This window comes from Pelophylax lessonae, assembly GCF_965119305.1.
Source record: "Pelophylax lessonae genome assembly, chromosome: 7".
NCBI lineage: Eukaryota > Metazoa > Chordata > Amphibia > Anura > Ranidae > Pelophylax > Pelophylax lessonae.
Window position 1 is genome coordinate 61,232,526 of NC_138774.1, and position 13,472 is coordinate 61,245,997.

Below are 13,472 nucleotides of genomic sequence, written 5' to 3' on the forward strand. Positions count from 1 at the left end.
AGGATGCATAAAGTGTTGCATTTATCCTTGTGCCAGCATCCCATTTTTTTCTACTGAGACACACAGCCACTGTGTGCCAATATGTCATGCTTCCTGGTGTGCATGCAGGGTGCTTTCATGGACCTGCACCAGCGTGTCATATCAGGACACTGCACAGCCATGTGTCGGAATACAAATAAATGGCATGCAGGCATGGGGATACATGGAACACTTTAAAACATTGTCACTGTTTTAACCACCTGCCGACCAGCCGCCACAGTTATATGGCGGCAGGTTCTCGCAAATCATCGTACCTGTACGGTGGTGTGCAGGAGTGATCCTGGGGGCGCGCGCGCCCACTTGCCAGCGGGGAAGCGGAGGCACAGGGCCAGCAGCCGTGATTGGCGCCGGGCACCTGCAATCGCTCCCTGTGAAGAGAGAACGACGGTCTGCAGTTGAAAACGCAGCAGACCGTTGTTGTCTCAGGAATCACTGCAGAGCTCCTGTGTTCCTCCTATTTAGGAACACAGGTCTCTGTGTTGGTATTACAAGCCCACCCCCACAGTTAGAAAGCACCCCCCAGGCTCACACTTAACCCTTTGATCGCCCCTGGGTAAACGCCTTCCCTGCCAGTGTCATTATTACAGTGACAGTGCATATTTTTAGCACTGATTACTGTTGTAATGTCACTGGTCCTCCCAAAAATGTCAGTTAGGGGTCCGATCTGTCTGCTGCAATGTCGCAGTCCCGCTAAAAATTGCCGCCATTACTAGTAAAAAAAATAAAAATGACAGTGCCCCTCCCGAGATTAGACTCTGGATCCGCCCCTGACACACACACACACACACACATATCTCATTATATTTAACAGTGTGCCAATGGGCAAAAAAATTAAAAGTAGTGCAAAGTTTTGGGGTCTATTGCTAAAATATTTGCTGTGGGAATGCCTCAAGAATTCTCACAGTTGTTACAAAAAAGGGACAGGCATTTAGACAGCACTGGAGAGGAGAGACAATCAATGTCACAGCACAGGAGTGGGCAGGAGCAAAACATAGGAGGAGACAGGCAGTAATAAGGCAAAGGAGAGGAGAGGCAGTAAAAAGCATAGGTGGGTGCAGGCAGTAACAAAGCATAGGAGGAGACAGGCAGTAACAAAGTATAGGAGGGTGCAGACAGTAACAAAGCATAGGTGGTTGCAGACAGGGGACAAGCAGTAATAAGGCATAAAAGGGGACAGATGCTAACAAAGCATAGGCAGGGGCAGGTAGTAACAAAGCATAGGAGGAGACCGGTAGTAACTAGGGATGAGCTTTGAGTTCAAGTCGAAGCTAAGTTTGACTCGAACATCGATCGTTCATCGAATGATGAACAAATGTGTTTCTTCATGGGAAATTTGAGATCCCATAATGCACTGCGCGCACAGCACATTATGTGATCGGCCAAAGAATGCACCCTGACCTGATGGTTTGGCCAATCAAATGATCTCTGCCATGATTGGACAAAAGGCAGGCTGCCTTTAGCCAATCATGGCTCAGGGGCCAAGTTCACGCCCCACACTACATAAAGGCTGTTCGCGCAGCCGCAGCGTGTAGTGTGATTGTACGGGCGAGGAGACAAAGAGAGGAATGTGTTTGAGGCAGGGCGAGAATAGCTTTTTTTGCAGTTTGTCAGACAGTGCATTGAGACATTCCTAGCAGTGTAGGGAGGGAGAGAGATTTGTGCTTTTTACAAGTTCAGAGATCAGGTAGTGAGAAGTATAATCAGTAGTGCATACCATAGACCATATACACTACATAGATCTCTATCTATATATAGGACTATTAATTACATCATATCAGGTCATTGCGTATACTGTATACCCCACCACATCTTTATCTATATATAGGGCTAGTGATTACATCATATCAGGTGATAGTTATAGTATTTTAATCGTTCACTTGAGTATACCCTATTCCCATCACATCTCTATCTATATATAGGGCTATTGAATACATCATATCAGGTCATTGAGTATCTATCGGTCAGTTGTGTATACCCTATATTGATCTCTATCAACATCATGTCTGAAAGGCCAACAAGGAGAGGCAGATCCTCACAGGCCACGAAAAGAGGGCAAGCAGCCTCTGTGTCTATTGTAAAAAGTGGTGGTCACAGTCGACATAGTGCATCCTCTGCAGGCGGGGCACGCCGTCCATTATTTCCAGTGCTGCCCGTGTTATTTAGCCACAACATGTGGAAGAGTTGGTGGAGTAGATCAATAGGCCGTCCTCGTCCTCTGACACCCACGCTCACAGTAGTTTGCCTTCTACCACAGTTGCCAAAGCGGCCTGTTCCACAGGCTCCTTCTCCACAGCTACTCCTTCTGTGGCCCCACCATCAGTGACATGCTGCTGGAGGACGCACAGCAATTTGAAAGCTGTGATTTTGGTTCGAAGATTGATGAAGGGAATAACGTGAGAGAGGAGGTCACAATTACGGACAAGAAACCAGCAGTCATGTTGCCACAGCTGAAGCATATGGCCAAGTTAGCTCCAGTGACGAGGAGGGAGGGAATGATGAGGTCACTGACTGTGATTGAGTGCCTGACAGGCTGGAGAAGGAGGAGGAGGAGGAGGGGGGAGGATGCACAACTCCAACGTGGCAGGATGTGCTCCAGGGGCCGCCATAGCAGTAGCCAACCTATTGCGTCACAGCACAGAGCTCCACAGGTGCAGGGTTCTGCAAACTCCATGCGGACTCCCAAAAGTTCATTAGTGTGGGCTTTTTTCTGCACATGTGCAGTAGTCCACAGCGTTGCTGTTTGCAACATCTGTCGAAGCGAATCAAGCATGGCCAGAACACATTTGAGCAGCAGGCAAATTTCACTACCCCAGTTACTGAACCGTAGAAAGAAATACTGTCCCGGCCATACACATGCTCAGTGTCTTAATGCTATCTTGGCCAAATTGCTAGCATTACAATTGCTGCCTTATCATCTAGTAGACTCGTCTCCCTTTCATGAATTTGTGAAATGTGCTGCACCACAGTGGCAGGTCCTTTCTTTTCTTTTTGGCCTCGTTGGACAAAGCGGTCAGCAGGAAAGTGCACATTGCTGCTGACTCTTGGTCCAGCAGGCATGGACAGGGACGTTACATTTTGTTCACGGCGCACTGGGTAACTCTGCTGGCAGCTGGGAAGGATGCAGGACAGGGTTCGGTGTTGCAGCTTGTTTTGCCACCACGTCTCCAAAAAGCTGGTGCCGGTTCTGCCACATCTGGCTACTCCACCTCCTCCTCCATGTCCTCTTCTGCTTCGTCCTACTGCTCCTGCCCTACCCCTACCACCCCTACCACACAGCAGAGAGTGAAGAGGGTGCAGATAGAGAGGATGAGGAGGGTGCAGAAGAGGAAGGCTGAGTGAGCCACTCAACCAAGTCTGGTGCGTCCTTTGACGTAATCGAGTGCGCCTTCTGAAACTTCACACTTTGGCTCCGGCCTACTGCTCCTGCCCTAATCCTACCACCCCTGCGTAAGTGTCTGCCTCTTCCTCTGCCTGTCATGTTTTTAAATTACCCTGTGACAAAAGTCTCTAAAGAATCACAGTATATCTGGAAAAAGGTATATAACACCCTGCTTCAATCTGTGGTATTGGGGGGCCACAGGTTTATCAACCCAGTTCTACAAATAACTGGCCAGTAACTGTTGTCACTGTGTGTAGCACAGTTAACACAGCAAAAGAGTCCAAATTTTTGCAGGACTAAAATACAATCTTAGAAAAGTATACTGTTAAATAACACCACACTTCAATATGTGATATTTGGGGGCCACAGTTTTATCACACCAGTTCTACAAATAATTGCCCAGTAACTTTTGTCACTGTGTTTAGCACAGTTAACACAGCAAAAGAGGCCAACTTTTTGCAGGACTAAAATACGCTCTTAGAAAAGTATAATGTTAAATAATACCCCACTTCAAAATGTGGTATTGGGGGGCCACTGGTTTATCACACCAGTTGTTCAAAAAATTGGCCAGTGAGTTTGGCACTGTGTGTATCAGACTTAACGCAGCAAAAGAGGCAATATTGTTGCAGGACACAAATACACTTGTAAAAGTATACTCAGATAACACCCCACTTCAATATGTGGTATTGGGGGGCCACTGGTTTATCACACCAGTTGTTCAAAAAATTGGCCAGGGAGTTTGGCACTGTGTGTATCAGAGTTAACACAGCAAAAGAGGCAATATTGAAAAATTAATGGTGCGCTTATTCAATAAGTGATTGAACCACTAAAGTGATGTAAAATGAAATAAAACTTTCAAAAGAAAACAGGTATTATCTATAACTGGTAGGGAGTTAAAAGTGATAATTCAAAGTGCATTTACCAATAATGAAAGCAACTTAATGTGATACAATAAATCCAATGTTAATACACATGAAGAAAAACTTCCCACAAAGTGTGAATTGATATACAAACGTAAAAAAATGAATATATGAAAATGTGTATATATAAAAATATATATGTAAAAATAAAAATGTGAAAGTCCAAGCCAAAAGGCCAACACAAAAGTGAATGGAATGTCCCTCCACCTGGTGAAATTCCTCCTTACCCGGCGGATCAAAGGTAAGTGCGGTGAGTATATTCTCGCTGGTGTAACTTGTATACCCTGATATAATCCCCCTCCAAACGTTCACAAACACCGGTGCAAAAAGACAAATTACGCCTCTTACCAGATATGGAAAGGAAACAGGCTCGACAATGGCTGATAATGATCTGAAGCCGGAGCGTAGTTCCCTTCTCCCTCTAATGATGGCGGTTAGCTCTGAATCACTGCGGTGTTTCTCCGATTAACATAAAATGTATAAAGGAGACTGATGGTGCATTACCTTTTGGTGATGTTTATTTGCATAAAGAATTGCACTTTCATGTATACGGTGAACAATGAGCGTTGAATGAAAGACTCGGAGCAGAGAAATTTCAAAAGCAACTCAGGTCCGGCTGCAGCACGGACTGCGAGTGAAGTCGTGACGGCACGCCTCCCCTGCTGATGCGTTTCCTCCAATAGGGCTTCAACTGAGAGTGGGAGATGTTGAAGCCCTATTGGAGGAAACGTGTCAGCAGGGGAGGCGTGGCACTGTGTGTATCAGAGTTAACACAGCAAAATAGGCAATATTGTTGCAGGACACAAATACACTTATGAAAGTATACACAGATAACCCCCCACTTCAATATGTGGTATTGGGGGGCCACTGGTTTATCACACCAGTTGTTCAAAAAATTGGCCAGGAAGTTTGGCACTGTGTGTATCAGACTTGACACAGCAAAAGAGACAATATTGTTGCAGGACACAAATACACTTGTAAAAGTATACTCAGATAACACCCACTTCAATATGTGGTATTGGGGGGCCACTGGTTTATCACACCAGTTGTTCAAAATATTGGCCAGGGAGTTTGGCACTGTGTGTATCAGACTTGACACAGCAAAAGAGGCAATATTGTTGCAGGATACAAATACACTTAGGAAAGTATACTCAGATAACACCCCGCTTCAATCTGTGGTATTGGGGGGCCATGGGTTTATTACACCAGTTCTACAAATAATTGGCCAGTAACTGTTGTCACTGTGTGTAGCAGAGTTAACACAGCAAAATAGGCCAAATATTTGCAGGACTAAAATACACTCTTAGAAAATTATAATGTTAAATAACACCCCACTTCAATATGTGGTATTGGGGGCCACTGGTTTATCACACCAGTTGTTCAAAAAATTGGCCAGGGAGTTTGGCACTGTGTGTATCAGAGGTAACACAGCAAAAGAGGCAATATTGTTGCAGGACACAAATACACTTATAAAAGTATACTCAGATAACACCCCACTTCAATATGTGGTATTGGGGGGGCACTGGTTTATCACACCAGTTGTTCAAAAAATTGGCCAGGGAGTTTGGCACTGTGTGTATCAGAGTTGACACAGCAAAATAGGCAATATTGTTGCAGGACACAAATACACTTATGGAAGTATACTCAAAAAACACCCCACTTCAATATGTGGTATTGGGGGGCCACTGGTTTATCACACCAGTTGTTCAAAAAATTGGTCAGGAAGTTTGGCACTGTATGTATCAGACTTGACACAGCAAAAGAGGCAATATTGTTGCAGGACACAAATACACTTATAAAAGTATACTCAGATAACACCCCACTTCAATATGTGGTATTGGGGGGCCACTGGTTTATCACACCAGTTGTTAAAAAAAATGGCCAGGGAGTTTGGCACTGTGTGTATCAGAGTTAACACAGCAAAAGAGGCAATATTGTTGCAGGACACAAATACAGTTAGGAAAGTATACTCAGATAACACCCGCTTCAATCTGTGGTATTGGGGGGCCACAGGTTTATTACACCAGTTCTACAAATAATTAGCCACTAACTGTTGTCACTGTGTGTAGCAGAATTAACACAGCAAAAGAGGCCACATGTTTGCAGGACTAAAATACACTCTTAGAAAAAATAACACCCCACTTCAATATGTGGTATTGGGGGGGCCACTGGTCTATCACACCAGTTGTTCAAAAAATTGGCCAGGGAGTTTGGCACTGTGTGTATCAGACTTGACACAGCAAAAGAGGCAATATTGTTGCAGGACACAAATACACTTGTTGGACAGTGGAGGAAACCCAGCCAGTGGCGCACAGGCTTTGTAACTGTCCCAGTGGGTTGGTTCAGAGAGTGATGCATCCTGGGATATTTTATAAAAGCCATGGGCACATGTGACAGGGTGTCTTTGGGCAGGGAGAGAGGTCCCAGGAGAAGGGTGATGGCTGTCTCTTCTCCTATTTGATGAAGAAGGTGGTCACAGGCAATTGGCCTAGTGAGCCAGCAGTGTGGCTGAACCCAGAGATCCAGTTCAACTGACTATGGAGGGGAAGGCAGAGCAACTCTGGAAAAACACTGTCTGTAAGTACAGGGGAGCTTGCCAAAGGGTCTGCTTAGGAAGGGGACCACTCCAGTGGCTAGAGTCAGCGGACGGGTGTCAGCACACAGGCAGTGATAGTAAAAGGGGGTGTCAAGTTGTTTACCCTGAAGAGAATATTCAAACAGGAACAGTCTATTTATCTTCACTTCTGTGGCAAGGTGAAGCAGTGGTATTGCCGCACACTACAGATCGTTGTCCTCAAGTTTGTGCATAGTTTATAGTGGCAGTATCCCACTCATCATTTCTCCCATCCCAGTTCTAAATAAAAACACACAAAAAAAAAAAAAACAAATCCCCTGGACTGATTATTGTCTGAGCCAAGAACTGTTACTGCCGTTTATCTACTGTCAGTTGCTAATGGTAACCTAGGGGACCCAAGGAAGTGAAAGTCTCAGCAGCTCTCTAGGGGGCAGTGCTACAAAAGCATAGGAGGGGACAGGTAGTAACAAAGCATAGGAGGAGACAGGTAGTAACAAAGCATAGGAGGAGACAGGTAGTAACAAAGCATAGGAGGACACAGGAAGTAACAAAGCATAGGAGGACACAGGAAGTAACAAAGCATAAGAAGGGACAGGCACAGGAGCAGACAGGCAGTAAAAAGCATAGGGGGGGGGGGGGGGGAGGGACAGGCAGTAACAAAGCATACGAGGGGACATGCAGTAACAAGGCATAGAAGGTTACATGCGGTAAAGCATAGGTGGGGACAGGCAGTAACAAAGCATTGGAGTCAGGTAGTAACAAAACATAGGAAGGGAAAAGGAGCAGACAGGCAGTAACAAGCATAGGAGGGGACAGGCACAGGAGTGGACAGGCAGTAACAACGCATAGGGGGGACGGGCAGTAACAAAGCATAAGAGGCGACACACATTACCAAAGCACAGGAGAGGACAGGTAGTGACACAGCACAGGAGGGGACACACAGTAGCAAAGCACAAGAGGGGACAGGCAGTGACAAAGCATAGAAGGGGACAGGCAGTGACACAGCACAGGAGGGTAGCAAGCAGCAACGGAAGCACAGGGGACATGCAAACTGCCTGTCCCCATCTATGCCTTGTTACTGCCTGCAGGCAGTAACAAGGCATAGATGGGGACAGGCAGTAATAAGGCATGGGTGGGGGCAGGCAGTAACAAAGCATAGGTGGGGGCAGACAGTAACAAGGCATAGGAGGTGACAGGTGGTAACAAAGCATAGACGGGGGCAGGTAGTAACAAAACATAGGAGGGGACAGGCAGTTACAATGCATACAAGGAGACAGGCAGTAACAAAACATAGGAGGAGACAGGCAGTAAAAGCATAAGAGGGTACAGGCAGCAATAAAGCATAGGCGGGGGCAGGCAGTAACAAAGCATAGGAGGAGACAGGCAGTTACAAAGCATAGTAGGGGACACACATTACCAGAGCACAGGAGAGGACGGGCAGTGACACAGCACAGGAGGGGACACACAGTAACAAAGCACAAGAGGGGACAGGCATTGACAAAGCATAGAAGGGGACAGGCAGTGACACAGCACAGGAGGGTAGCAAGCAGCGAACAAAGCACAGGGGACAAGAAAACTGCCTATCCCCAACTATGTCTTGTTACTGGGGACAGGAAGTAATAAGGCATGGGCGGGGGCAGGCAGTAACAAAGCATAGGTGGGGGGCAGGCAGTAACAAGACATAGGAGGTGACAGGTGGTAACAAAGCATAGACGGGGGCAGGTAGTAACAATGCATAAAAGGGGACAGGCAGTAACAAAGTACAGGAGGGGACAGGCAGTAATAAGGAAAAGGCAGCAACAAAGCATAGGCAGGGGCAGGCAGTAACAAAGCATAGGCAGGGACAGGTAGTAACAAAGCACATAAGCAAAATGGTCAGCGGGTGATTATTACCTTTACATACAGCTTTTTTCTTTTGATTTGTCCATTGCCCATTCAACTGGCACTCCCGTGTAGCAGCTGGAAATGGGTACTTTCCTTTTGGGCATCTGTACTCCACTTTATTGCCATCTTCACTTACTATGTAGGTGCCACCAGTAGTATCCACTTCACTAAGGTCACAATGAACTGCGGGGGCAGCAACGGACACTGGAACGAGAGAGGCATTATCTAAAGCTTGTTGCTCTGTAAATAAAAATGAAACCTTTTTTTGATTTTCACGTGAATGTATTGGTATTACACAGTGCAGACAATAAAGGAAGTGTAGTTTTTTTTAAAAAAATCCAGAATTTGGCTTAAAACATTTTAACCCCTTCAATACAGGCACTTTCACCCCCTTCCTGCCCAGCACTTTGAATGACAATTGTGTGATCATGCAACACTGTACCCAAAAGTCATTTTCATAATTTTCAAACAAATAGAGCTTTCTTTTGGTGATATTTAATGACCACTGGGGTTTTGTTTTTGTTTTTTTTGCTAGACTAAAAAAAGGCAAAAATTTAGATTGTAAAAAAAAAAAAACACAGGTTTTTCTTAGTTTCTGTTAAAAATGATTGCAAATGAATAATCTTTCTTCATAAATTTAGGCCAAAATTTATTCTTCTACATTTCTTTGGTGAAAATAACCCAATTCAGTGTCCAATATTTAGTTTGTAGAAAAGTTATAGCATCTACAAAACTATGGTTGGCTACAAAACTGTGGTATATATATATATATATATATACAGTGCCTTGCGAAAGTATTCTGACCCCTTGAACTTTGCGACCTTTTGCCACATTTCAGGCTTAAAACATAAAGATATAAAACTGTAATTTTTTGTGAAGACTCAACAACAAGTGGGACACAATCATTAAGTGGAACGAAATTTATTGGATATTTCAAACTTTTTTAACAAATAAAAAACTAAAAAATTGGGCGTGCAAAATTATTCAGCCCCCTTAGGTTAAGTTAATACTTTGTAGTGCCACCTTTTGCTTGCGATTACAGCTGTAAGTCGCTTGGGGTATGTCTCTATCAGTTTTGCACATCGAGAGACTGAAATTTTTGCCCATTCTTCCTTGCAAAACAGCTCGAGCTCAGTGAGGTTGGATGGAGAGCGTTTGTGAACAGCAGTTTTCAGTTCTTTCCACAGACTTTCCAACTTTGACTTGGCCATTCTAACACCTGGATATGTTTATTTGTGAACCATTCCATTGTAGATTTTGCTTTATGTTTTGGATCATTGTCTTGTTTGAAGACAAATCTCCATCCCAGTCTCAGGTCTTTTGCAGACTCCATCAGGTTTTCTTCCAGAATGGTCCTGTATTTGGCTCCATCCATCTTTCCATCAATTTTAACCATCTTCCCTGTCCCTGCTGAAGAAAAGCAGGCTCAAACCATGATGCTGCCACCACCATGTTTGACAGTGGGGATGGTGTGTTCAGGGTGATGAGCTGTGTTGCTTTTACGCCAAACATAATGTTTTGCATTGTTGCCAAAAATTCGATTTTGGTTTCATCTGACCAGAGCACCTTCTTCCACATGTTTGGTGTGTCTCCCAGGTGGCTTGTGGCAAACTTTAAACGACACTTTTTATGGATATCTTTAAGAAATGGCTTTCTTCTTGCCACTCTACCATAAAGGCCAGATTTGTGCAGTATACGACCGATTGTTTTCTTATAGACAGAGTCTCCCACCTCAGCTGTAGATCTCTGCAGTTCATCCAGAGTGATCATGGGCCTCTTGGCTACATCTCTAATCAGTCTTCTCCTAGTATGAGCTGAAAGTTTAGAGGGACGGCCAGGTCTACGTAGATTTGCAGTGGTATCATACTCCTTCCATTTCAATATTATCGCTTGCACAGTGCTCCTTGGGATGTTTAAAGCTTGGGAAATCCTTTTGTATCCAAATACGGCTTTAAACTTCTCCACAACAGTATCTCGGACCTGCCTGGTGTGTTCCTTGTTCTTCATGATGCTCTCTGTGCTTTAAACGGACCTCTAAGACTATCACAGTGCAGATGCATTTATACGGAGACTTGATTACACACAGGTGGATTCTATTTATCATCATTAGTCATTTAGGTCAACATTGGATCATTCAGAGATCCTCACTGAACTTCTGGAGTGAGTTTGCTGCACTGAAAGTAAAGGGGCTGAATAATTTTGCACGCCCAATTTTTAGGTTTTTTATTTGTTAACAAAGTTTGAAATATCCAATAAATTTCATTCCACTTCATGATTGTGTCCCACTTGTTGATGATTCTTCACAAAAAATTACAGTTTTATATCTTTATGTTTGAAGCCTGAAATGTGGCAAAAGGTCACAAAGTTCAAGGGGGCTGAAGACTTTCCCAAGGCACTGTATACAGTATATATATATATATATATATATAAAAATTTATGTGTAGCCCTGCCCCCAAGGGGGTGGCCAGATGTATTCACATCCTTCTCACTTCTGTTGCCCTGAACATGGTCCAACCCACCTTACACTATAGGTTCAGACATGCTGAATAATTAGACACTGGAAGGTTGAATTTGTCAAGTAAAACCTGAGGAGATCATGGTAGGCCAGAGTTAAGGTCACAGAGATCCGAGAAATTATGTAACCCGTTCCTCTCCCATAGTCGGAACGCAGGAAGATCATAACCTTGGGGGGAAACTCGGGTTCCCCTGGATTGGTAGAAATTTAAAGATGGACGAGGGGAGCCCCAGGAGTTTTCTAGTCTCTCGCCATGCAATAACAGTATCTCTAAGCAGGATGTTATGTTTGAGAGGAGGAGGCATATCCTTCCATTTGGCATGCAAGAGAGCCGCCAGCGAGAGGGGGTGTGCGACTTGTGATTCTAGTTTATAATTTGGAGATCCAGTCTAGAGCGATCCTGAGAAGGCACGATAGGTTGTACATTTTCACATCAGGGAGGTTTATGCCGCCCTCCCTCCTGGGAAGACACAAATTTTTCAAAGCTATACGTGGCCGCTTGTGCCTCAATATAAATTTGGAAATGGCTCTATGGAGTAGCTGTACATCTTTGTGTTTAATTAGAATAGGAATAGTTTGCAGTGGGTACGATAGGCAGGCAAAGCTGACCATTTTTATCAAATGACACCTTCCCAGCAGCGAGAGCAGCAGACCCATCCAACTATTCAACTCCTGAAAAATCTTGGTAAAGAGGGGAGAGTAGTTCAGAGTGTAGATGGAAGAGGGTGTTTTACCAACCTTGACCCCCAAGTATGTGATGTGAGACTTGGCCAAAGAGAATGGGGAGTTCAATGCCCAACTAGGGGTGGATGTGGAACCCAGAGGGAGGATTTCACTTTTAGTATAATTGATCCGTAAGCCCGAAGACAATTTAAACCTGTCAAAAGTGGAGATTATAGTTTTCATGTCAGCAGAAGGATTTTGAGTAAAGATCAGGATATCGTCTGCAAATAAAGAGATCTGTAGTTCCTGATTTACAATAAAAATACCATGGAGTGGGGCTACCTCTAAAAGATGTCTGGAGAGGGGCTCAATCGCCAGGTAAAAAAGTAGGGGGACAGGGGACACCCCTGCCTCATGCCCTTATACAGATGGAATTCTTCGGTGAGGGACCCAGCCACCCAGAGCCTGGCCACAGGAGAAGTGTACATGGCCTCAATGATATGTTTGAAAGTCCCAATAAAGCCCATCTTTAGAAGGTCCATGGAAAGCCAGTCGAAGTTCACATTGTCAAAAGCCTTCTCCGCATCCAGAGTCACAATGGCTAAATCCCCCTCCGGGTGTACTCTGGCACGGTCTATGGCCAGAAGTAACTTCCGAATGTTGGAGGCAGCAGATCTGCCTTTAGTAAAGCCTGACTGCATGGGGTGAATTAGAGATGGCATAATCAGCGGAAGTCTGGCCGCTAGGATCTTGGAAAGGATCTTTACTTCTAGGTTCAGGAGGGATATGGGTCTGTAAGAACCAGGTTCGAGGGAGTCTTTCCCTTTTTTAGAGAGGAGTTTTATTACGACCTGGTTACCAGTGGGGAGGTATGGCCTCCCAGACCACATAGCAGAGTAAACATCAAGCAGTGTAGGGCAATTACCGACGATAAAGACTTGTAAAATTCCCCGAAGAGTCCGTCTGGACCCTGGGCTTTATTGGAGGCCAGTTGTGTAATAGTATCGGTTATGTCAGATAGAGAGATGGGAGCGTTAAGTTTGGCAAGGTCTTCATGTGATATTGTGGGTAACGAGATCCCATTGTGGAAACAAATTAGCTACGTCATTATCTATGGGGTCGGGCGAGTAGAGGGAGGAGTAGAATTTGTGAATGACAGATTTTACTCCTCGTGGCTCAGTTTCTATCCTACCCGCGGATTCCCTCAGGGAGGTGAGATGAGTGGGTCTGTAGGGGGCGCTGCAAAGTTTAGCGAGAAGCTTGCCAGCCTTGTTACCAAACCTGTGGAGAGTGGCAGAAAGATAAGCTCTTTTAATGAGTTTGATCCAGTCTGCCCATGTATCAAAAGCCTTTTTAGCCGATGCCCATTCTTTCCTGTTAGCTGGTGAGTCAAGGGTCAGCAATGCACGTTGTGCGAGATGGAGCCTATCGCTAGGTAGTTTATAGTTGTGAGAGGCCAACACATATGCAATAATACGGCTGCGAAGGTACGCCTTC

General features: G+C 44.8%; 1 protein-coding gene across 1 annotated transcript in view; it reads right to left on the bottom strand.

Annotated features, from left to right (window-relative positions):
• LOC309560035 (complement factor B-like) overlaps window positions 1-13,472 on the bottom strand; it is a 126,163-nt gene that overhangs the window by 82,038 nt on the left and 30,653 nt on the right. Inside the window, exon 2 of the mRNA XM_082263538.1 lies at window positions 8,807-9,001. Coding sequence (XP_082119664.1) covers window positions 8,807-9,001 — 195 coding nt within the window. The remainder of the gene's footprint in view (window positions 1-8,806; window positions 9,002-13,472) is intronic.